This window comes from Pelodiscus sinensis, chromosome 7 (assembly GCF_052426305.1).
Source record: "Pelodiscus sinensis isolate ZL-2025 chromosome 7, ASM5242630v1, whole genome shotgun sequence".
Classification (NCBI taxonomy): Eukaryota; Metazoa; Chordata; order Testudines; family Trionychidae; genus Pelodiscus; species Pelodiscus sinensis.
Genome location: NC_143058.1, coordinates 12,206,680 through 12,233,260, shown reverse-complemented (window position 1 = coordinate 12,233,260; position 26,581 = coordinate 12,206,680). Strand labels below are relative to the sequence as shown.

General features: G+C 42.8%; 1 protein-coding gene across 5 annotated transcripts in view; it reads right to left on the bottom strand.

Annotated features, from left to right (window-relative positions):
• Positions 1-26,581, bottom strand: part of KALRN (kalirin RhoGEF kinase) — a 786,138-nt gene that overhangs the window by 516,379 nt on the left and 243,178 nt on the right. For all 5 annotated transcript variants that reach the window (XM_075933149.2, XM_075933142.2, XM_075933143.2 and 2 more), the window contains exons 2-3: positions 23,486-23,560; positions 10,036-10,150 (exon numbers count right to left, since the gene is read on the bottom strand). In XM_075933149.2, coding sequence (XP_075789264.2) covers positions 10,036-10,150; positions 23,486-23,560 — 190 coding nt within the window. The remainder of the gene's footprint in view (positions 1-10,035; positions 10,151-23,485; positions 23,561-26,581) is intronic.

The following is a 26,581-nucleotide window of genomic DNA, read 5'->3' as shown; positions in this document are numbered from 1 at the left end:
CAGAATTCAGGGTATATATATAACAGCAAAAGAAGTTATCTGTCAATTGTAGGATCAGTGTTAATGAAGCTAATTAAGTCAGGCTAGATGTGTCTCATTCACAGTACTTGGTGTGGAGTTGAAAATATCAAAGGCTGGGAAATTGCCTTTGTAGAGCATTAATCGGTTAAGATCTTTATTCAAGTTGATAGTATTGAACTTGTAAATGAACTTCAGTTCAGCTATCTCCCTCTGTAATCGGGTGATAAAATTCTTTTGATGAAGGATGGCTACTTTTAAATCCATTATTGAATGTGCAAGGAGGTTAAAATGTTCCCCTACACTGTAAGTTTATTTGTGTTACCATTCCGGATGCCTGATTTGTGTCCATTTATCCATTAGCGCAGGGGCATTGCTGGCACTTGACAGAATCTCTCACATTAGAGGACATGCAGATATATGAGCCCCTGATGTTATGACTTATGTGGCTAGGTCCTGTGATGGTGTCGTTTGTATAGATACGTGAACAGAGTAGGCAATGGGGTTTGTTGCAGGGATAGGTTCCTGGTTGAGTGTTTCTGTAGTGTGGTGTGTGGCTGCTGGTAAGTATTTGCTTCAGGTTGGAAGACTGTCTGTAGGCAAGGACTGGACTATTTCCCAAGGTCTGTGAAGAGTGAGGGATCATTTTCCAGGGTAGGTTGTACATTATCAGTGATGTGCTGGAGGGGTTTAAGCTGGGGATAAAGGTGATGACCAGTTGTGTTCTATCATTTTCTTTGTTGGACCTGTCTAGTGGCTTCTGGATACTCGTCTGAGTTTGTCAGTCTGTTTCCTCACTTCCCCAGGTGGGTATTTAAGTTTTAAGAATGTAAAGAGTAATGATCCAGCCACTACAGGGTAGAAGTGAGACTAAAAAGAAAGTAAAACAATCAAACCAAAAGATATCAGGACCAGATTAAGGTGCCCACTTTTCTGCTCCAAAAAGTGACTACATAAAAAGGCTATAGTCTTATTGAGCAGAATTTTTCCCTGGATGTATATAGTCACATCCAGAGAGTGGATAAAGCAAGATTCAACTCCTTTACAGCCCTAGAAAAAGAGCCACAACTCTAAGAAGGTGAATTGAATTCCCTTCTGGCTTGTGAATCCTTATTGTTAAGGAAATTCCACTTGCAGTGGTAACAGCAGCCTTCAAATTAGCCCCCCAAGGTGAACAACCATTTGGAAGGTAAGGGGTTTGATAGGTTTCACGGAGGGGAAAATTTAGTCTTCAGAATCTTTATCGCTGGAGATGTTCTACAAGCAAGAAAGAACCCAGTGTGACTTTGAAATGCACATCTGCATGGCAGCCAGAAAAATGGCCACTTTATAAAATGAGAAAAACTGCTATGGACATGGGACTCCATGACATTTTTGACAAAGTTGTTTTTTGATACTACAACCACACTTAAGATGTGGATTTGAAATAAATGGGGCTTCATACAGATACAGATATGTCCAGATGTAGACTTATGCATAGGATGTTGAAAAGCATGCAGGAAACATGGAGTCATATATGGATAGTATGAAGTAGTATGGTGAAAGACCCAAACATTTCAATTCTCAAACGGCATAAAAATGAATTATGTTAGCAAAATGGAAATGCTGGAAAAATCAGATATGTTAAATTAACAGCAGAACTTAAAATGTTGTAAACAATATTTTTGGACATAAATAGAAACCTTTTACAGTGGCTGAATGGGTAAAATATTTTCTTACTACTCTTAGGAAGCTGATTTTAATCAAGTATGAATTCATGAAATAAACAAAAGGTTTTTTTCCTGACTCCTTGATCACACATTGCTGACATTTACAAAAATGTACTCTGATGATTAACAGATTATGAAATAAAACAGAAAATTTCCATCTCTTTGTCTGATATTAATATTATTTCAGCCTTATTTGCATCTTCCACACAACGCATCCACCAAATGGATATGGAAATTCCTGCTAGACCAAGCATAATGCATTTTCTAACCACTTATGGAAGAGTGCTGCTGCACAAAGGCCCAAGTTATCATGCCATTTATCAGTTCTTAGAAGGAAAAAGCTAGCTAAACTGTGCAATTCACAGTACATTACCCGTGAAGCACTGTATTATTCTATTTGTGTTATTCACTACAAAACCAATCTGAAAACACTTGCATTGTAATCCACCTGGAAGCTGAAACAGAACCGACCCTTCAGAAACAAACAGATCCAGGACCCAATCCTACAAAGCTTTTTGCACCCTCAAATCCCACAGAAGTCAATGGAAGAAAAGGATATTCAGGACTCTGCTGAAGGCCTTGAGCCACTAAAATAGTTCAGGGTATCAACAAAAGTCAAAATTGGATGCAACCTTGAAATTTATGTAAAGTGTCCTGCATCACAATTAGGTTTCAACTGATTCTCAAAAGCGTCTGTGTACAGAAAATGACTCAAAATCCTGATGAAGATTTTTATAATTCTTAAAATGTAGCATCTCTTAGTGCTGATGAAAAGTGCCAAATTCCCAGCCACAGAAATTTACTGTATGCTCTTTAGGCACAGTATCAGTATGGATTGAGGCAACATAAGTTGTCCCCTATATAATCTCACCAACAGGCCACAATCATGTTCTGAAAAGGTCATCTTCATAGTTGGAAGGAGGGCTCACATCTAGTAAGAGGGAAAGTGGAAAGCTCAATCTCCACAGTCATTTGAGTCAATGGCCTCTAAATTGAGACCACTAGCAAAGGTGCCACTTAATACAAAATGACATGTTAGTGTCCTAGCAGATGAGCCTTAGGAACTGAAATGAGCCAAACAGTTAACTTCAGAGAGATCACCAAAAGACATCAGACCAGGGGCAGGCAATAAAATGGTGGCAGTTCACCAGAGTTAGTCCCTGGTGGGCTAGCACTACTATGTTTACCTGCACCTCCACAGGTATCAGATGATTGCAGCTCTGATTGGCTGCAAATTGCCTTTTGTGGCCAATGCAAGCAGCAGGAAGCAGTGAAGACTAGGACACCACTTACAGCCGCTCACATTGGCTGTGAACTGCGATTCGTGGCCAATGACGTAGGGAATCACTACTAGTCCATAGCTGTTTAATAGTATTTCCTTTTCTGCTACATCACCAAGAGATACTGCCATCAGTTAAACAGCTAATGAGCTGTCATTCTAGTAAAAAGAATTGGAATAACAGAGACTTGAATCAAAAACTTGGAATGCCATCTTAGGGCAGAGACCTCCTTTGCCCCAATTTATATTTCATCCCTGATTTTACCCCTGCACACAGCTCGTGGTGACATACCATGGCAGCCCTTATCATTAAGATATGAAACCAGGGTTAAGTGACAGATAGCATCAGTATGAATGGTAATCACTTTCAAGAGCTGTAGGAAGCAGGGACTAAAGATGTCAATTCCCTGCTACAACTACAATGGAAAAGCTACAGATAAAGGAGTAGGCATGCTTATATTGATGTCAATGTGATAAATTATAGTCCCTTTTGCTGAGGAAGAATTTCTAGCTCTTCCACTGAAGTTGACATGCCCTAACTCCTCAGCAATAGAAATATTTGAATTCCTTTTACTTACGTGCTATCCAAAATCCATACTAATGTAATTTGATTTGTTTTGGTAGGTCATTGATACATTGGTCAATTATAGCAGGGTTAAGTTAAATAATAGTCTGGACTGAGAAATGATGGCATGGAATCAACCTTACTTTGACACAGTTATCAAGAAAACAAACACCTTTGAGTGGTTCCTGACTATCACTAGTGAAAATTATTATTAATAAAAGATGAGGAAAGAATTTGACTGTAATACAATTTGAAACTACAATAGATTAAAAGCATCCAGATGGACATGACTGCACATAGCTCCCATCACCACATTACATAAGCACCTGCTCAAGCATTTTAAAAACAAACAATAATGATTGCTTCCTTCTCCCTTCCCCCTTCGCAATCTATAAGAAAAATAACATAGGAAGGGGGGAAGTGAAACACGTGTATGTCTATTTACATGCTTTATTGGGGAAAAGATAAAGGAAGAGATGAGATCTGCATTTAGCTTCGAATAGGGATGTAATAGTATAGTCGATTAACTGATAATCAAAAGGGGTATGTCTACACTACCCTCCTAGTTCAAACTAGGAGGGTAATGTAGGCATACCGCACTTGCAAATGAAGCCCGGGATTTGAATTTCCCGGGCTTAATTTGCATAAACTGGGCGCCGCCATTTTTAAATCCCTGCTCGTTCGAACCCCGTGCCGCGCGGCTACACGCGGCACAAACTAGGTAGTTCGGACTAGGCTTCCTAGTCCGAACTACCGTTACTCCTCGTGGAATGAGGAAGCCTAGTCCGAACTACCTAGTTCGTGCTGCGTGTAGCCGCGCGGCACGGGGTTCGAACGAGCAGGGATTTAAAAATGGCGGCGCCCAGTTTATGCAAATGAAGCCCGGGGAATTCAAATCCCGGGCTTCATTTGCAAGTGCGGTATGCCTACATTACCCCGCTAGTTCGTAGTGTAGACATACCTAAGCTTATAGGTTAATGCTATAGACTACACACATTTCCCCCACCCCTGCCAGTAAATTTTTTAGCAGGCTGGCCAGTAGCCTGACTCAGTCGTCAGTCCAGGGACCTACCCCCGCTGTGACTCTGCATTTAAAGTGTATTAGGAGCTGGACAGCCCAGCTCAGTTCCAGCTCACTCAGGGTCTGGGAGTCAGACCCTTCTGGACAGGGGCTGCTGCCACCCTGCGCTGCTGTCTCTTTATCAAAGGCAGCAACACAGGATGACTGGCAGTCGGTCCTCAAGGGGAGCTAGTTTTTAAATTGGCTACCTTTGCAGACTAGCTCCCATCTGCACCCTGTGCTGCTGCCTCTGATACAGAGGTAGCTGCACAGAATGGCAGAGGGCTCCTTGGGAGTGTGGCTGCTGGCCCTGCCCTCAGGGACTTTAGAGTAGTCAACTAACTGATAAGAATTCATGAGGTTACTCGACTATTCAATTACCCGGATAGTTAACATCCTTAGCTTTGAATCTGACAATGCCCAAGGTCATTTCTAACTCTTGCAGGAATCAGTTTCATAATCTAGGCACAGCTCCTTCTGTATACTCCTTTCAGAGACCTACTCCTGCTGGTTACCAGTTTCATATTGCACTTGCAGAGGCTCTCTTCTATAACTGTGACCAACCCCAGGAAAGGCTTTAAAGATCAGGATAGAAACCTTGAATTGGACTCTGTTTAATAGGGAGCCAGTACAGAGGAGAGCTGGAGTAGGTAATGTGTTCACAATAATTCATGTTGCTTAGCAGCCAGACTGCTGTGTTTTGTGGTAGCTAGAGCTTTTTCAGCTTCTTCATTCCTAGTTAACATGCTAGGCAATACCAAACCTCAAAAACTGCACGTAGCTGAAACATCCAAGAGAGAGGCAACCTAAACGAGCAGCCAGATACTGCTTTATTGACTTACTTGTATAAGAGGGCAAACCCAGAGCATATATCCTGGGTGCTTGTGCTACAAGTACAAGGGAAAAACTACAGATAAAGACCAGGTGAGCTAAAACGCAATTTTAACAGTGCAATTATTGGCAGCATTGATCTCAAGGAAAGGAGGCAATGCCATATCTTGATAGCTATGACTCATGCAAGAAATGATAACATATAAGGCAGCAGCTTTATTATGACAGTATTGGGAGGGCAACTGCAAAGCAATTAGACACTCATTCACACTGGATGACCTACTGCCCTCTCAACCCCTAGCATATCCATAATCTTCCATACAAAATGGTCACAAATTAAGCTGGCTAGAGAGGGATCAAGCAGAGTGTAAATAAAAGGCTTGATGAGTAAAAGAAAAAAAAGAAAAAACCACCACCAACAACAAAAGAAACCCAGGCAGATGCCATATGAAATTATGTCCCCAGGCAGGAAATTAAAGTTGCATGCTGCTCTGGAGGCATATCTGCCCCCTAATTGGGGTGGTCTCAGAAAGATACCTAAACACTCAAGTACTAGGAGCAAAGATGAGGACTCATAATCATTGGAACAATGTATAAATCTTTATGCATTTTTCAAAAACTCTTGATGGTCATGGAAATTATATTTTTTCCCTCCTTGTATTATTTTGCAGGGTTTGTAGTACAGGCAGTCCCCGGGTTACGTACAAGATAGGGACTGTAGGTTTGTTCTTAAGTTGAATCTGTATGTAAGTCGGAACTGGCGTCCAGATTCAGCCGCTGCTGAAACTGATCAGCGGCTGATTCCAGGAAGCCCGGGGCGGGGGCTTCCTGTAGTCACCCACTGGTCAGTTTCAGCAGAGGCTGACTTGGGGATGCCTGGGGCAGAGCAGCTGGGGTGCTGCTGGGTTGGTCCAGTAGCGCTGCCGCTCCTCGGTGCTACTGGACCAACCCAGCAGCACCCAAGCTGCTCTGCCCCAGGCGTCCTGATTCAGCCGCTGCTGAAACTGACCAGCAGTGGCTGAATCAGGACGCCTGGGGCAGAGCAGCTAGGGTGCTGCCGGGTTGGTCCAGTAGCGCCCAGAGCGGCGCTACAGGACCAACCGGCAGCGCCCCAGCTGCTGTACCACAGGCGTCTGGAGCAAAGCCGCGGAGCACTGGGGCAGCGGGACAGCCCAGACGCGCCGTAGCTGTCCTGCTGCCCTCGGGCTCCGCGGCTTTGCCCTGCTTTGCTCCCCATCCCCCTGGTCTGCAGGCCAGGGGGACAGGGAGCAAAGCGGCGGAACACGCGGGCAGCAGACAGCCCGTGCGTCTGGGCTGTCCGCTGCCCGCGTGTTCAGCCGCTTTGCTCTGCTTTGCTCCCCGTCCCCCTGGGGGGACCAGGGGGACAGGGAGCAAAGCAGAGCAAAACGGCTGAACACGCGGGCAACGGACAGCCCAGATGCGCATCTGGGCTGTCTGCTGCCCGCGTGTTCCGCCGCTTTGCTCCCCGTCCTTCTGGTCTGCAGACCAGGGGGACGGGGAGCAAAGCAGAGCAAAGCGGCGGAGCACGCGGGCAGCGGACAGCCCAGACGCGTCTGGGCTGTCCGCTGTCCGCGTGCTCCGCCGCTTTGCTTCCTCTCCCTGGTCTGCTGGAGACCAGGGAGAGGGCCCCGTTCGTAACTGTGGATCCGACATAAGTCGGATCCGCGTAACTCGGGGACTGCCTGTAATACAAATTATATTCCATTAGCAAAAACCTGGCTTTGGGAAAGGGGGCATTCCTAGCCAGCAGAGAGTGGGTATGATGGCTGTCTAGGTCAAACCTTCCTTGGACCAGAGGTTTGTCAAGATGTTGCAGGGCAAGGTCAGTGGAAAGGGCACTTTGCACTCCAGTAATTTCTGGCTGATGTAATGACTCATATGAGGCTGTTATCAGATGGCATACTTTAGAGGAGCTGTGATGAATGGGGTGAAGAGAGCAGGAGATGGCAAAGTTTTGCACCCATTCTCATGGATGCGGACATGCCTTTAGCACTCCTAAGGAGTCCTATAAATGGATGGTACCATCTCTTTAAGGTTGCTCAGGGAAGCATCGAAGGCCAGCAGTTACTTGTTCCAAACTGTTCCTTTATAGGCATAATCTGTGGGACAGATGACACAGTCATTGATGTGTACTAGGGGAGGCAATTTGGGGCCTGTGAGAGAAACCTAAAATGCTAACTCTGTTTATAACCCCAAGGCAGAGCTCCAAGAGCAAGGTGGGCTGGAACACCACCAGAGGGAGATAGATTACTGTTAAATATAGCTCCCTCACAGTCAGTGGGAGAAAAATAATGAAGAATGTGGCACTTAGGGTATAAGCTTTATGGGTAAAACCCACTTTATCAGATGAATTGGAGTAGAAGTTACAGAGGCAGGTGTGTAATATATATATATATATATATATGTCAGGGGTGGGCAATAATTTTTAGCTGGGGGCCACTTCAAAATTTTTTGAAGTAGTCCCGGGCTGCCCTGGAAGGGGCGGGGCCTAAACACTTAAACTGGAAGGGGAGGGGACAGAATGTCCTTTTGCCCCCCTTCCCATTAGGTACCCATTCCCTGGCAGGGCGGGAAGAGGCTTCGCATGCTCCCCCACCCCCAGGCCAATCACGGCTTTGGGGTGGGAAGTGCGTGAAGCCTCCTCCAAACCTACCCTCCCCTCCTGCCAGGAGCACGCTGCACTTCAAAGTGCCATGCGCTCCTTGCAGGGTGGGAGGAGGTGTCACACGCTTCCCCCGCCCTCAGGCCAATCAGGGCCTGGGGCTAGGGGAGCTGTGCGAAGTGTCCTTTGCCCTGCATGAGCATGTGGCACTTTGAAGTGCTGCGTGCTCCTTGCAAGGCGGGGGGAGGGTGGAGGAAACTTTGTGCAGCTTCCCAGCCCCCAGACCAATCAGGGCTTGGGAGCAAGGGAGCGTGTGACGTCTCCTCCCGCCCCGTGAGCAGCACATGGCACTTCAAAGTGCCGTGTGCTCCTGGCAGGTCAGGAGAAAGCTTCACACTCTCCCCCACCCCCAGATCCTAATTGGTCTGAGGGTGCAGGAGCGGCAGGACCTCTGCGGGCCAGATCAACCCACTTGGCAGGCCGGATCCATCCCGTGGAGGCCCTTTTGCACACCACTGATATATGGGGAAGTTACTTATGAAGTACAGAACCAGTGTTAACGAGGCCAGTTAAGTCAGGATAGATGTAGCACCTGATAAGGAGGCATGAATACCAAGAGAGGGGAAATTGCCTGTGAGGGAAAAATCTTTGTGAGACCTTTGCGAACTGATGAAGTAGGCTTTACCCACAAAAGCTTATGCCCTATTAAATCTGTTAAGTCTCTTAGGTGCCACAGGAATCCTTGGGTTTTTTTGCAGATATTAACTAATATGTCTACTCCTCTAAGACTAGTAAGTGGGAGATTGGAACTGGGATACATCACAGTGGGAGAGAAGTAGCTTCTTTCTCCTAGATGAGAAAGAAACTTTGGTCGTCTCTCCTAGAAGGAAGGCAAGATAATCCATATTCTGGATTTTTTACTTTAGAAAAAAAAAAGATAGTGAAGCAGAGTGTTTAGGCTACAAGAAGTCATGTTTTAAGAAAGGACAGAGGATCAGGACCCTTGAGGAGGGACTGTATTGATTTCAGAATAGGGAGAGGATAAAAGCCCTATCACTCCAAGTAGATGTGCCTCCATCCTAAGAAGTACTTATATCTTTGGAGATGAGAAGAACTTGGGGCTCTTAGTTCAATCAACAACCTGAGAAAGTAAACTAAATCCTCCTGCAGATATGCATGTCAGGATTTCTAACCTGCCAAGAAACCAAAACAAGACTGGATTGAATGCAGAGTTTATGCCTGCCTATGCTGGAAACTTCATCAGGGACAAGGCTGCAAAGACATGAAGCAGCATCAGCCTCCTCTAGTCTGGGTGGAGTAGAGGGAATCTAGTCACCAAATCCAGAAGAATGGGGGAGTTTGCTAAAGAGGGGTATAGTCAATATTCAAGAACTCACAGAGGTTCAGTACCTTCCCTCAATAGCAGGGAGAAATTAGGTGGGGCTTGGGCATGCAAGCTTCCCAGCAGAAGCGGCAAGATGGTGTTGCAGCAGAAATACTGCCTACCCTGAACTGAGTGAGCCCCTTCTCTCCTACACACAGAATTATTCCTCCCTGCACCAGTTTCTCTGAAGCTGGCAATGAAAGTATTAAAAGGCAATGCCAGACAAAGGCTCCCTCAAGACTAATAAAGAACTCCACACATAAACTTCCAAGAAACTGAATCAAGGCTTCACCCCCCTTTAATCCCTCTATAACAGCCTAAAAGAAATTCTGGAAACAGTGCAAGCAATACTGCAAAAGCCCAGCTTTATTAGGGCCATCTTTAATCTCTCATTCTTTTGCATCATATCTCACTGGAGGAAAACAACTAGAGCACAAATTTTTCCCCATTCCAAGTACTAAAATGGAACTAAAAGGTTAATATGTGGAAATCATCAACCGCCAAGAACAAATTCCCCCACCCACTCATCCACCCCCAGCTTTGAAGTGTTTTCTTTTTAGCTTTACCTTGGCACACTGGCCAAATAAGTCACAAGTTTCCGAAGGTCTTCCTGCCTTATTCTATCATGATTGCTGCGTGCTGGAAAGGTCAGGATAGGACCACCTCGTTTATCACGGCCACCTGCAGAAAATAAAGAATTGTTAGAAAATCAGGCAGGAAGCACATGTCAAAAAAAGTATGTGCAGTGAATTGATAACCTTAAATTACTGCATGTTCAAGACCCCTTGTTCATTTATAGATTTCAGACTCGCTTTATTCAGCAAGACAGTCTCACATTCGCTGGACCGCCAACGAAAAGAAAAAATGCAAGAGAATTTGTTACTGGCATTTCTTTTTACTTTAACTTAATCCCATCAAAGCTTCTAATATAACAGTCAATACAACCAGCCGATGGTAACAAAATCCTATCATCAGTGAGAGTTTTATATGCGACAAACCAGAAGAGCTGAAATCTTTTTTAGTGTTATTCAATCTATATTGCTTCTTTGGTCCTTATGTATGCAGTAGGACCTTTTTTACATATCCAGCAATTGCTTGCAAACTCAATGTTTAATTAAAAATCTAGTGTCTAGTTCTTCAGGCTTCTTATTTGTAGGATGCATTTAACAATTGACATGAACATTTTGAGGGGGGGGGGGGCTATGTAGTTTCATTGTCCCTTGGAAAAAAATCCTGGAGAATTGCCAATGTCTGGTACTGAATATCTTACAGAAATTCTTAAAATACATAGCCATTAAAATGCTACTGAATGCCTTTAGCCTGAATTACAGAATCATGCACATTAGTGATGAATACAAACTGTTGGAACATCTTCTTTTATTCTCTGTTAATAAAGTCTGGAAATCTTGAAACTGAAATGTGTTTTCTCATACAATATTTTGCTCCCTCTTCATTTGTTATTGTAGGGTTACTCAGGAAATTATATGTATCACTTAAATGCTGAGTTCTCCCAAAGGAAACAGTGTTCCTTTAACAGAAAAAAACACTTCTGAGAAGGGAGTCCATGTGTTTCTATGAACTAGATCATTGCACCATTTGAGTGAGAGAAAGAGACATTCAAGAACAGTTCACGAGCCTGTCTGAATAAATACAGTCTTGTTCTCTAAGGGCATGATCATGCAAAGGGCTGAGTACCTTCAGCTTCCACAGGTGTTGAAAGCATTCCAAACCTTGTTAGTATCAGGCCTTAGTATTGTAAACGCTGGGCCTTGTTTCCACTAACGTGAACGGGGATTTCAATGAAAACCACAATAGATTCATTATACCCATTTGTTGCTTGTTCTTCAAAGGTCACATACACAATGTTTCAACAGGAGGAAATGGGTTGAAAAGGAGCATCCTAAGGCAGTGATGGGCAATTTGCAGGCTGCACATGGCTCATCAGGGTATGCTGCTGACAGGCCACCAGACAGGTTGTTCACCTTGTAGTTTCGGCTTCCCAGAGCTCCCCCTGGGCTGGGAACAGTGAACCGTGGCCAATGGGAATCATGGGTGGCTTTACCTGTGACTTAAGGTAAATAACCTGTCTGGTGACCCACCAGCAGCTTGTTCTGATGAGCCATGTGTAGCTCGCAGGTTGCCCACCACTGCCCTGAGGTCCTCTGAGCAGGAGATAGAGATTTCTAGAGGATTTGGTTGTGGGGAGAGGGATAGAATGAGGGAAGAACTGGATATGTGAAAATAAAACAAGATTCATGTTGAGCTTTCAGATTTGCGTGAATCTCAGACATGTATAAAAATGAGCCTAAGTCCCTTTTAACTCATGGGATCCAACTATTATGCACAGAGTATACTGACACCAATAGTGGAACGCACACTTGCCATCACTCAAAGAAGAATGTGTCTGGCTTTCCTAAAGGCATGTAAGAGGGGAAACTCCCTTCTCTTGACACCCAGGAGCAACCAGGGGACAACAAGTGTAGGTCCTAAGCAGTCTGGCCATGTCAAAGGGATTATGCTGCAGCCTCTGAAAGGGAGAAGCAATGGGCATGCTTCCCAAGAACAAATAGGATGTTCTTGGCAGAATTCTGCTCCTCCCTCCACCCTAGAGATGAGCTGGCTATGCACCATTCAGCACAAACATAGAGATGTGCCATAATGAGTATTTCCCAGGCTGAACTATAGAGTGATATAGGCCCAATTCAGTTTTTGTATACATTTTTTTTAAAACCTCTAGATTTTGAGTATATTCACTCTTCACTGTGATTAAATCATATACCATAACAATACCAAAACAATTACGTCATCACTGAAGTGTCAGGCAGGAAGAAACGCTGGCAGGAAAGAAAGTCAACATAATAACATAAGGATCTTCAGCTATAGCAATGGAAATAGACTAAGTACATTTCTGTCCTATCTCTGAGTCAGTTTAAAAGCCCTCTTTTAACAGTTCATCTAATTGTCCTTCTGGGAACTGAGCAGATAATACTAGATCACACAATCTGAAGTCACAAGGACAGGTTGGAGAAAATGAGCTAAGTCTCTTCGGAGAAGTGAAAATTCTCTGGTGACCTAGTTGAAGTTTTTTCAGATGATGGAAGGATATATAAAATGTCTCTGAACCAATTCTTTTCACTTCAGCAGTGCCCAGCATGCAAGAGCAAGGAGATAGGTAGCAAATCTTAATAAAGCTGTGCCAGCCCTCCCCCCAACTGTTGTTTCTCAAATGTTTCTTATATTTCTTATGCATAACACCTCAATTTGTGTTACAGGGTACAAAATTCATTACAAATGCACCTCACAAATATAACCATTCTGCCTGTTTGTCAAATAACTGTAAACAATAAAAAAATTCTGCGTTTCTCAAACTGTGGGTCCTGATGCCCTGGAGGGTTGCGAGCAACTTAGAGGGGGGTCACGGTATAACAAAGTTTGAGAACCCCTGCACAAATTCATAAAAATCACAACCTGTTTATGGATAATTGGCAAAGTGTTTAGGTGAACTAATTTTCTTCCAAAACTAATCTCTAAATATTCCTATTCTGTTTTAGGATTTGGAGAATCTACTACTACTAATAATATACTCTTCTATAGCATTTTCAATCCATGGATTTCAGAGTGCTTCACAAAGAAGCTAAGTATCGTTAGCTCCATTCTACCGAGGAAAATGCAGCACAGGGATGTTAAGTGGGTTGCCAAAGGTCCTCATGGAATAGCCAGGAGGAGAAAACAGATTCCCAAGTACCAATTCAGTGCTATAGAATGTGCTCATTATTGGTTCTATGGGTGGCTAAAAGTCTTTCTTGGCCTCAGTTGAGAATATTACTGAAACTCTGCCCCTGCACAGAAATCATCCACATATAGAAATAATCCTGTCCCACGTCAGCACAGCAGAACAGTGTGCTGTTGACTGTGCACAGTGGCTTTTCCCAGATCCACATTGGATGCTGTTTGAAGTAAAAAATGCAATGGGTGAGTAGAGTGTCTTCATTGCTTTTGTTGAAATGCCCCCATCTCTTGTCTCCCAGGGTATGTCTACACTACCCCGCTAGTTCTAACTAGCGGGGTAATGTATGCATACCAAACTTGCTAATGAAGCCCGGGATTTGAATTTCCCGGGCTTCATTAGCATAAAGCCGGCGACGCCATTTTTAAAAGCCGGCTAGTGCGAACCCCGTGCCGCGCGGCTACACGCGGCACGGGCTAGATAGTTCGAACTACGTAGCCATTCCGTGGAACGAGGAGTACAGATAGTTCGGAATGGCTACGTAGTTCGAACTATCTAGCCCGTGCCGCGTGTAGCCGCGCGGCACGGGGTTCGCACTAGCCAGCTTTTAAAAATGGCGGCGCCGGCTTTATGCTAATGAAGCCCGGGAAATTCAAATCCCGGGCTTCATTAGCAAGTTCGGTATGCATACATTACCCCGCTAGTTCGAACTAGCGGGGTAGTGTAGACATACCCCCACTGGGCCCAGAGGTATGAGCTGCAGTAAAAAATATGTCACTACATTTGTTAACTACATTTATTAAATACTAAATACTAAAACAAAAGGTTAATATTTTCACATGATTTTCCAAGGTAATTTTTACAGGGTTTGTACTGATTTACAGAAGCAAACATACGTTCCATGATTATTAGTACTGTGTAAAAAGGAAAGTGTGTGGGCACAAAATGAATTAAAACAAAAATTTAGCCATGTAATCATATACTGGTCCTTTCATCTTCATTCCTACTGCAAAATCCTTTGTTCATCATTTAGTCATCACCTGCCTCAGTAACAGCAACCTCCTCTCTCTCGCCTTTCCCCATATTTCATCTGGCTTTCAGTAGATGGCAATGGTAGAATACAGCCTGCCTTCCATCAAATAGTAAATGCATCCTCTGGGGTCTCAGCTCCCATGTTAGGGGTCTTCAATTAAGTCACTCAGTGCAGTGGAACTTTCTGGTTTCTTACTGGATGTGTGAATTTTCTTAGGTCTCATGTGCTAGGAGTCTCATTCCCTGCTGGGAAATGTGTCAGGTCTTGGGTTCCCTATGTCCATGAGGACTCTTCTCAGCTTGTCAGTTCTGAGGGTGGTGTTGCTCCTGACCTGTCTTCTTCCCTTCCCTTTTTTCCTTATTAGCTGCGCCTTCCTGGCTGCAGACCCTGGTTACTCTTCTCTGCAGTCTTGGTACCATTCCCAAGGACTTCCACAGCAGGCTCTTCCTGCAGTTGTTCACCCACCCACAAGAAAGGCTTTTTAATGCAGCCACTCCTCTTGGTCAGTGAAGCAACTGCTTGAGACAGGGCTTTCATGTTCTAGTACTTTTGAATTTTGCCAGTGGGAGTACATGAATGAATATGCACTTGTCAGTGTAAGTAAGGGTTGCATAGCAGCACTAAGTGACCAGTACTTCAAAGAAAGTACTGTTCCATTCCAATCCTTTCCCTGGCTGAGCCTGAGTGTCTCCATTGCAATTTTGAGACCCACAAGTCCATGTCAGCTGAACTAGGAATGGAGACTGCACTCTGCAGGTTTGTTTGGTTTTTTTAAATCACAGTATAGATGTACCCTCAGAAGTATGAGGCAGTGAAGACTGAATTCCGAGGTTCACACTTGGGGAGCTCAAAAAAGCTAATGTGATCTTGGGATGCATAAACAGAAGTCTCTTGAATAGGAATAGAGGAGTTATTTTATTTCTGTATTTGGCACTGGTACAACCATTGCTGGAATACTGTCCAGAATTCAAGAAAGATGTTGATAAATTGGAAAGGGTTCAGAGAAGAGCTGCAAGAGTGATTACAGAAATAGAAAACAAGTACTATACTGATAGACTCAAGGAGCTCCATCTATTTAGTTTAATACAGACCAGGTTAAGGGGCAGGCCCACTGACAAGGGGTGGCAAAGGGGGCAACTGCCCCATGGCCCAATGATTCATAAGAACCTGGGGCTCTCAGCCACCACTGCTACTGCAGCAGTGGGAGCATCTGGAGCCTTGGGTCCTTTAAATTGCCCACAGAGTGCCAAGTAGTCTACTCCGGGGAGCTCTTAGGTCTTGAGGCAGTGCTGAAGGGCTACCTAGCATGCGAGACCCCACCCATTCTGAGAATACAGAGCCAGCCTCCCTCTCCCCCCCCAACTTGTCCAGGGGCCTGGCAAGTCTGTTGGCCCCCTGCTAAGAGGTAACTTGATTGCAGTCTGTAAGTACCTACATTAGGAACACACATTTAATAATGGGCTCTTCAATCTAGCAGACAAAGGTAAGATACTATCCAATGACTGGAATTTGAAACTAGTCAAATTCAGATGGCAAATAAGGCTTACATATTTAACTATGCCAGTTAGAACACATTACCAAGGGTACATTCTCCATCATTAGGTCAAGAGTATATGTTTTTCTAAAAAATCTGCTGTAGGAATTATTTAGGGGAAGTCTTATGGCCTGTGTAGGAGGTCACACTCTGTGACCACAATGGTCACTTCTGCCATTAGAATCCACGACTGTCTGATACAGTACATCAATACGGCAGCTGCTAGCAGGACATTGTGTATGACAGCTCCTCAACTTCCATTCATCACTTGAAACAGTGTGAGTTGACTGTCCAGGCATGCTACAAAACCCAACTGTTTAAGTAGACATTTGGGATGGTGGTTGGGGACAGGGTTTCCAATGGGAAATTGACAGATGGGGAGATTTTGATTTGCCTTGTAATGTGCTTTTGTTGACTGTGTTTGGGCAGAGAGGAATTGTGGGGGCAATATGCTCTTCCTTTAAAATTGTTTTAATGTAATTGTAGTGGGTGGCTGTGCCTGAGATAACTGGATTTTTGTGTGCGCTTATTTAAATCTAACTCAGTTTTTAAAACTCCTGTCAATTAATTTATTGCAGAAGAATCTCCCCCACATCATCTCAGGAAAGGTGAAAAAAGGCAGGAAGTCACAGCTCTATAGTAACCAACTCCAAGTTTTTTATCTGCTCTGGCTTAAGCTGCCTCTCTGCCTTGATATCAATACAAATAATCATTATGGGACCCTTGATACTGATACTAATCAGTGAAGATTAACAATGTATTTAGTTGATTTTAATCTGACTGGCTGAATGGATTTATACACCCAATTACAACCAAGTAGGGGATTTTGCAAATAAATAAAATGCCCAGTAAGCACATGTTGGACTTATGTATTAGTTTCAGATGCTTTCACTGCTAGCACACCTGAATGTTCACTGCTACACTTTTTACTTTCTTGCATACCACAGTACTGAGGGGAAACAGACTGGCACTGAACTGGCCTTGGCTGGAGCAACTCTACAAATGTTATGAAAATGAGTCTAATTACAATTTACAGATTTCAGGATACATGTTTTTAAAAGATGGAGTCTCAAAGCTTTGCTTCCCAGTCGGCAATCATGGCCAGTTTCATAACCCCCTGTGTGAGGAACATGTCTTACACTGCAGAAGCCCACCAGTCTAGAGCTGTGGTACTGACAACATGTTCAGTTGTGCACTTTGGCACTTGTTAGCCAGCCTTGGGAAAATGCCATAGCTCTGCCTGCATGGATGTCATGGAGGAAACCTTTTCAGAGATCACAAATCCCACAAAGAAATAGCAAAGAAAATAAAAATCACCTGGAAAAATTAACCTACAACTGCAATTCAAAGGATGGTTTCAGTTTACAAACAAGTTCTCTTTGGGGCCTCACACTTTGGGACTACCCACTCCCCAGCTCTGATAATGAGTAAGACTTGGTTTAAATATGAATGAAAAGTTGCTCCAGTGATGTGTCTAAGTGCATTCCCCTTAGGGTGGATGTATGAGACTTGAAATCTACTAGATGTTTCAGAAACAAGTGGATTTATGATGACACTGCCATCACTAGACACTGGATCACATAACTGGAAAACCTGTCAAAATGTCTCTGTGACTGTGCAGAGCTTCATGAAGAAATCCTCTTGGGTCAGAAACAACCTGTCTTGATTCCTCCGCCAGGACAAACTCCATTGTCTTAATAAAAAGTAGGGCTGTCTAGTGAGCTATAGAGCTTTCTGCATAGTGTCTTTGGGGCTTCTGTATCTTTAAGATCTAGAAAAACATATGACAAAAGTAAAAAGACAGTTGGTACAGTAGTGACTTTGCAACAAAAGCAGGGTTGGAGGCACCAGATGTAGCTTGTACACAAGTACTCTACGTATGCAAACAATTAGGGTTTTTTTTCCTGTAATTTTAGTCTTCTTCTTGTTGTTACTCTGATCCAATTAAAGTCACTGTGGTCAATTAAAAAGGCTTATTTGGCTGACTGGATTTTGGGGACACACTACACTTAAAAGCCTATGTAGGTTGTCCTAGAAACCAGTGCTGAGAGCAGTGGATTTTTATTAAGTCCTGATTCTAATTTGGCATCTAAAATAGTCTTATGAGCCCTTGGGAACAAAATTTAGTAGGGTGAGACTTTTACCCTTTCTAGTTTGTCTAGGGCTGAAAGCACTTGAGCCTCAGTGGTGACTCAGCTATTCAGCACAGGTGGCCTCATTAACCTTAAACAAGCCAATTAAGGTCTCTTCCTACTCAGAAGGGAGACAGGTGGACTGCTTTTGGCAGGCTATTAATGTCTAGGAGCCAGGACAGTGAGCATTGGCAGATACTAACTAATCTCTGCTAAAATGCTTTGATTTAGACCACAGCTATTGTTAAAACATATGGAGAGAAATATGGCCACTGAATCTGCATCCTGCTAATGTTTTACCTATGAGTCACAGCAACGGTGTGAACAAAGCCAGAAACTGAGACAGATTTTTATTCCTCTTTTACTTAAACTCCTGGGCTACGTCTAGACTGGCATGATTTTCCGCAAATGCTTTTAACGGAAAAGTTTTCCGTTAAAAGCATTTGTGGAAAAGAGCGTCTAGACTGGCATGGACGCTTTTCCGCAAAAGCACTTTTTGCAGAAAAGCGTACGTACCAATCTAGACGCGCTTCTGCGCAAAAAAGCCCTGATCGCCATTTTCGCGATTGGGGCTTTTTTGCTCAAAACAAATCTGAGCTGTCCACATTGGCCCTTTTGCGCAAAAGCTTTGCGCAAAAGGGACTTTTGCCTGAACGGGAGCAGCATAGTATTTCTGCAAAAAGCACTGATTTCAGACAGCAGGAAGTCAGCGTTCTTGCGGAAATTCAAGCGGCCAGTGTAGACAGCTGGCAAGTTTTTCCGGAAAAGCGGCTGATTTTCCAGAAAAACTTGCCAGTCTAGACACAGCCCTGGTGAAAGCATCTATGCAGCTATGCAAACCTACAGCCCCTCTACATCTCTCCCTACAGGTTAATTTACTTCTCACTTTATAGGCAGGCTTAGGTCTAACCAAAAGTCTTGGCAGTTTCATAATCAGAAATGTTCCTTTTCCCTACATCCTGCATCACTGCATCAACAAATTCTAAAGGATCAAAATAACATCCCAAACAATGTTATTTTAATTCTAACAAATTGGTTTCCCTTTATATCATTATGATTGGCTTAGAATCACACTTAGGATTGCTCAAAATGTGAAAGAAATGAAAAAGGTGCCTTTGAAATTATTCAGTTTTTTAAAAAATGAAAAACATCAAACTGAAAGAAAAAAGTTCAGCTTTGCAGCATTTTAGCAGAGATTTGTTAGTATCTGCCAGTGAGGGTATGTCTACACTGCCCCGCTAGTTCGAACGAGCGGGGTAATGTAGGCATACTGCACTTGCAAAAGAAGCCCGGGATTTGAATTTCCCAGGCTTCATTTGCATAAGCCGGGCACCGCCATTTTTAAATCCCGGCTGGTTCGAACCACGTGCCACGCGGCTACACGCGGCACCAACTAGGTAGTTCGGACTAGGCTTCCTAGTTCGAACTACCGTTACTCCTCACGGGGTTCGAACCAGCCGGGGTTCGAACCTCCACACGGGGTTCGAACCAGCCGGGATTTAAAAATGGCGGCGCCCGGCTTATGCAAATGAAGCCCGGGAAATTCAAATCCCGGGCTTCATTTGCAAGTGCGGTATGCCTACATTACCCCGCTAGTTCAAACTAGCGGGGTAGTGTAGACATACCCTTTTCAAAAATATTCTGGAGTATGTTGGATTGTGAACAGCTGGCTGAACTAAATTTTTAAGTAAAAAATATCTTTTAGAACAATACAAAATATTTGTATCAAAGATTTTTTTCATCAGAATTAATGTTTTGATTCAGATAAAATGTTTTTTCTCTTTTCCTTCTCAGGGTATGTCTACACTACCCCGCTAGTAGTGTAGACATACCCTGAGAAGGAAAAGAGAAAAAACATTTTATCTGAATCAAAACATTAATTCTGATGAAAAAAATCTTTGATACAAATATTTTGTATTGTTCTAAAAGATATTTTTTACTTAAAAATTTAGTTCAGCCAGCTGTTCACAATCCAACATACTCCAGAATATTTTTGAAAAGGGTATCTCAGTCGGCTCCAATTGAGCTTTGGGAATTAGCTATGCAATAAATATATTATATAGGATACATCTAAAGGCAACCACCATTGCAGATATGGGGCCCACATACCCTGAGATGGGACCAGGCATTAATGTGTCATTATCAAAGGAGTTTTTAGGGAAACCAATGTCTTCCACTATAATACTGCTTTACCTTTGAGCTTGATTTTCCCAGATCCAACATGCTTTTAAAAACTAAACAACTGAAGACAACAACTTTGATCCATCCTGTCAGGGCTAAATTTAGTAACATTTAATTGCAAGGGTAGCTTTTCATCTTATCTTTTTACATTGAATGACTTCCCCTCAAAAACCCTCCAATAAAGATCTCTGTCTTCAGCCTCACAGGCTTAGAAGTCATTGTTCCTTCAATTACTGTGTAAGACTTAAGATGACTCTATGCTTTTGGGGTAGCAAAGTTTCATGAGTTACTGAGGGATGACAGATCTGTTTCACTGTCCAGTTGCTTCCTGTCAGTGTCCTTTGTGGAGTGCAAGTAGTCAAAACAAAAACAAACTTTGCTAAAGGCTCAATTTGAACTCTGTATAATACATGCTATAAATATGTGTTCTCAAAACTATTCAACCTTTCTTCCTATGTCTATTGGTTTGCCCATGCTCAGCTATTCTCACAGAACCTTGTCAAGCCTAAAACCCCCACCTTAAAACATAAACAGATCCTGTATGAAATGTTAAAATCTAGATGTTGAAATTTATTTGGACATTATTTGCTTGTAGAGATTGGTATTTGCTGTGAAGCATTCTGCAAAAATGTCTTAGGAATGGCATTAAATAAGAATGAATGATATTGTGATGGAGTAATCCTTCAGACATCTGAAACCAACAAGATGAAATTCATAATGGTGAATATCATTCTGAGGTGTATTAACAGCAATATTGTACGTAAGACATGAATACAATTGTTCTACTCTAGTTGGCACTGGAAAAGCCCTAGCTGAAGTATTGTGTACAGTTTTGGGCACCACTTTTTATGTGATGTTGGCAAAGTGGAGAAAGTCCAAAAGAGAGCAACAAAAATGATATAAGGTTTAGAAAACATAAGCTATGAAGAAATTTTAAAACCTGGATATGTATAGTCTTGAAAAAAGACAGAGTACATGTCTACATTGCATTTTAAAATCTTGTAGCAGTGAGTATCAAAACCTAGATCTACAGACTGAATCTCATGCTACGGCACTAAAAGCAACAGTGTAGATGTTACAGCTCAGTCTGGAACTCAGGTTCTGCAGCACACTATATCCCTAGGTTTCTGAGCCCACACTCCTGTCCGGACTAAAGGTTCAACCTGTAAATAAAACACTTTGGGTATGTCTACACTACCCGCCTAGTTCGAACTAAGGGGGGTAATGTAGTCATACAGAGTTGCAAATGAAGCCCGGGATTTGAATTTCCCGGGCTTCATTTGCATAAAGCCGGCCGGTGCCATTTTTAAATGCCGGCTAGGTCAGACCCCGTGGAACGAGGCATACAGCTAGTTCGGATTAGGAAGCCTAACCCGAACTAGCTAGTCCGTGCCGCGTGTAGCCGCGCGGCATGGGGTCCGATCTAGCCGGCATTTAAAAATGGCGCTGGCCGGCTTTATGCAAATGAAGCTCGGGAAATTCAAATCCCGGGCTTCATTTGCAACTCTGTATGACTACATTACCCCCCCTAGTTCGAACTAGGGGGGTAGTGTAGACATACCCCTTGAGATTTTCAGAATGAGATAGCAGTGGAAGATAAAGGGCCTGTGTGTCCCAGTTCTACTACGATCATCTTGGTTTTTCATTTAGTGTCTTAAGAACTTCTGTCAAGACACATGACATGTCACAGTTTGACTGAGGTTCTCATAATGACAAAATATTCATTCAAGTCATAGTAGCAAATACTTTTACACCTATGTCAGTCATCACACAGTGAGTATGTTTCACACTAACTATTATTCAAGGTCAAAGCTTCTCATGACTTGTCTAGCAACACCACTGCACTATGATTCTAATAAGTCAATTGATACCCAAGGCTGCTGAAAGAGATGTAACTGACAATTCCTCTGTCAACTGAACCACAGAGAGGGTGGAAGCAAGAAGTAGAAGGGTACAAAGGGAAAAGACAGAGCTATTCAGTTGTTGCACGTGGAGCTTTTCTCATCCAGGAAGAGAATGTAAAAAAAAAAAAAAAGCAGACAGAATGAAAAGCACTAGACTACTTCACAACTGTAAAACTGTTGCCCCTAAAATGTCCCTCTGTTATTTTGGAAATATGATAATCTTAGAGTAAGATAATGATCATTCTACATTTCCACTCATCCTTCTTACTCCAACAAGTCCTAACATATTCTGACAGAACCTCAACCCAATCCACCCTGAAAGCACCCTAGCCCAATCTCCTCTAGCCGCAACTGGTGTGCTGCAGCTGTTCCACAGAATGTAGTTTAGAAAAACAGGCTATGTCTAGACTGCAGGCTTCTTGCGCAAGAAGCTTTCTTCGGAAGAGATCTTCCAAAAAAACTTCTTGTGAAAGAGAGCGTCCACACTGCAAAAGTGCATTGAAAAAGCAATGTGCTTTTTTCGAAAGATAGCGTCCAGACTACCTGGACACTTTCTCACATGTAAGCAGTGATTGCTATGGACAGAATGGCCACCAGGGCACTTGTGCTTTTTCCTCTTCCCTCTTCTTCTGAAAAAACTCCCCCTTCCCCGTCCACACATGCCATTTGTGAAAGAGCTTTTTCTCAAAAAGGCTTCTTCCTTGTAGAATGGGTATTATCAATACCGCAAAAACCTCTCTGTTCTTTCGATTTGCTTGCAAAAGTATGCAGTTGCAGTGTGGACGTTCCTCAAGTTTTGTTGGAGAAACATCCATTTTTTTGACAAAACTCTGTAGTGTAGACATACTTTCAGCGTGTAGAGTACTCTGGGACCCTTAAGGATGAAAGCTGCTATATTAATATATCATCATGCTTCACTGGGTTTGCTAAAAGCTGCAGACTAGAGTTAGAAACTGAATATATGGCATGGGATATACTATGGTGCTTTCTGCAAAATGGATATAATGCTGTTTTAAAACAAGAGACCTACAGCAGAATGCCAGATCTGAACCTCCCAGAACATTGTGGCAATGTAGACTTAATCTGGAACTTTGCCCAGATTATCTTTAGAGAAACACTAATTCAAAGGTCCCTGAAATCTGGGAACTTTTGTGTTCATATCTTAATGGCAATCCTGACTTCAGGCCAGGAATCCATTTATACTGCTTACTTATCTAACTCTCAGAATGTGAGGAATAGTCAGAGAGGGCCAGATTCCAATACCCTTTACACATATTGAGTAGGATCTTGTTCCACAAGTAGTCTTATTGAAATCAGTGGTACTACACATGGATCAAATCATTACTCAGTCCTACTACGGGTATCAGAATCCGGCCCTTAAATGTCTGTGTAGTGCTCTGAAGATGTATAAAGTTGCAGTCATTATTAATACTGAGCTCCGCATCTTTTCAGTGGCATGATGCTCTGCATCGCCTGAAGAGAAAACAAATGAAGGATGAACCCACCTGACACAAAGGCCACTTTCTCCTTTAGTATTGGAAGGACATCAGCAGCTTTTAAGCCATCATTTCGAAAAGACCCTGCAAAACAGAGGAAATAAAAATACCAAATCAGAAGAGATTGAGTCCTGAATGCAGCTACCTAACCACTCTACCACTTTGCTCAAATCAAATAATATAAAGTATTTTTCTGTAATGTATAGATTATAGGACAGATTAGAATAGTTGAGACACAAATAGCATTAACTTGACCAGTAAATGATTTATAGGGAGAAAGTCAAAAAGAATCCAACCATACTATTTCATTCCTCAGTGCTCCAAAGGATCAAAAGCTTTCCAGGCAGGGAACAAAAATCCTCCCTCCCCATCATTCCTATATATATCAGATTGTAGCTAGCCCTTTACAGGTGCACAGGAATGGAAGAGAGTATGCACCTTAGCAAAGCCCAGGTATGACTGGAATGGGCACTGCAATGCCTGCACTAGTCTAGCATCATCCCTGGTGATAGAGTCACCAAAGGGGTTGGGTTTATGCAGGACTTTCCTCCTTCAGTTCTAGCCAGTTTAGTGAGACTGATCCAAGGGAAGAGCCTGTTGCACCATTTCCAAGGTTAGGGGGTCTTGTATGACTTTGCATGAATTTTTGCTATATACACTATGATGTGCAGTTTCAGTGGCTTCATCCCTTCAAGGAATTTCACCAATAAATCATTGATTTTTTTCAGTCCCTTAGAAGCACAAGAAGATATGGGTTTCCGCCTCTTTCAAAAGACAAGAACTCATTCCTATCTCATGGGCCAATATTAACTGACCATCCAACTGCAGGCCAAATGCTGCTACTCCTTTAGCTGCTGTTGAAAAACGAGCATTTGAAGGTCAGCTTTGTATTTGCCATGGACTATAAAGCAACTGTCACTGACAGTGAACACCCATCCAAAAAAGATAGCTGAAATACAACTTTAACTCCACCACACTTACATGGACACAAAAAATTACAGAGTGTATGAAAACACTCTATTTTTACCTTTAACCTCTCTCAGACAGACAACATCCACCATTTGTCTGACAGAAAGGCAGAGCATGGAATAACCTCTTGCTTAGAAGTAGCTCTGTGGACTGGCCTGAAATGAGGCATTTTACTCTAGTTATAATAGCCGAATGCCTTGTGTTGTTCAACACTCTGGGTGCATCTACACTGCACCGTTATTTCAAGATAACTAGATAACTGGGTTTGTAGTTAGAAAATTTCTTGTTGTAAACCAGGCCCATTTGATACAGAATTACTGAAAGATGTCAAACACAGAACTAACCCCATAATGCTATTTTTACCCAACATTTCTCACATCAGAACCACATTTCAAAACATAGTCATTTATCCACCTCAAGTTCTCTGAATGGGAGATCTAGTTTTAGGTAGAAACTGTAACCCAGAAATTCCATGATTGTAGAGGGGAGCTTGAGGAATATTCCCATCAAAGAACAGTCACTGAAACATAGCAAATTCAAACAACTTACATTAAATATTTTTGCTCACAATTCATAAATTAGCCTGTGGAACTCATTCCCACATGATAGTGAAGTCAGAAGCTCAGCTGGATTTAAAAAAATAGGACATTTCTATGGATATCTAGGGTTATAGTAGAAAACATTAATAATATGGTCAGGAGCCTTGGAAGGAACATAAATCCTCAAGTTTGGGGTATAAGCCAAACTAATAGCTAGAGTTAGTACAGAAAGCTATCCCTGGAGACAGGTTACCCTGTAATTGCCTACTTCAGGATTTCTTTCTCTGAAGCACACAGCTTTGGCCACTCTTAGGAGACAGGCTACTAAACTGATGGGCCAGTGGTCTGATCCACTTTGGCTGGTCCCAGAAATGATTTAACTCTAATCTGGAAAATGCAGTATTCTCTCAATTTCAAATAAAGATCAGCTATTCTAAAATCCATGGAAATAGTCTAAATATAGACTGAGTATGTGTCTGTAAAAAGAGGGCATATTGTCAAAGCCCTGCAGGGGATCTGACTTTGCTTGGAGTCACTTATCTAAAACTTTTTGCAATTCTTTAGGAAAGTAATCCTTCCTGCATTTTTAACAGTTCTCAGAACAGATCTTACCGTTTAAGAAAAATTGACATTCAATTTTCTTTAAAAAATAATCTGAACTCAGTGGGCCAAACCCATCACTTGTGTAAGACCACTGAGGTCCATGAATTATGCTGGGATGAATCTAGATCGTACTGATTTTGTTCCTTTTTCTCTTTACTAAACTTCCTTCCCCCTGGATCTTTTTCTGTTTTAAATAATGGTTTTCTTCTGAATTTTTGAAAGTCTATTTTATTTCATCCTTTTTTTTTAATTCTACTTCTTGGTTGGTCCTAGGTGGAGAGGTGGCTGGAGGCTCCATGCACTGCCCCTACCTGCAGGCACTGCCCTCACAACTCCCATTGGATGTGGTTCCTAGTTAATGGGAGTTGAGGAGCCAACACGCAGTCAGGTGGGGGTGTTCTCTTCTCCGGAGCTGCGCAGACCTGGCAGGGAATCTGCCAGCCCTATTGCACTGGCAGCCTGACTTTTAATGGCCAGGTCCTCGTTTTGCATAATGCACCCCATTACCTTCTTTAGTTCATATAAACACATCCCCTCCTCTCTTAACCTTCTGTGGCAATTAAGATATTAAAGTTTGGACAGGACTTTGAGATCCTTGGATGCAAGGGAAGAGAACAATATCACATATTATTAATTATATTTATTGTTCAAACCCTGCAGAGTAAAAGCAAATCCTGCCCTAGCAGGAGCAGCAAGGCAGAGCCAAGACAGTTCTGGATGGTGTTTTTACCAGGAGGAATATACTGGGTTTAGACAGATTTGTTCAGAATTAGACAGGGGACCGTGTGGTAGAGTACATATTGCTGAAAAGATGCAACATGTTTCCTCGACCAGTGTTTGCAGGCACCATCTGGCTGAGACAAGAGTATGTGAATACACCCCTTCTATTGACCACATCTTTTGTGAACATATTGCAAAGGAGGAGTGCATTACTCCCTTGCCACTTACTCAGAAGCAAAAGGGTCTCCCCATCACTTTCTCCCAAATGGTAAGA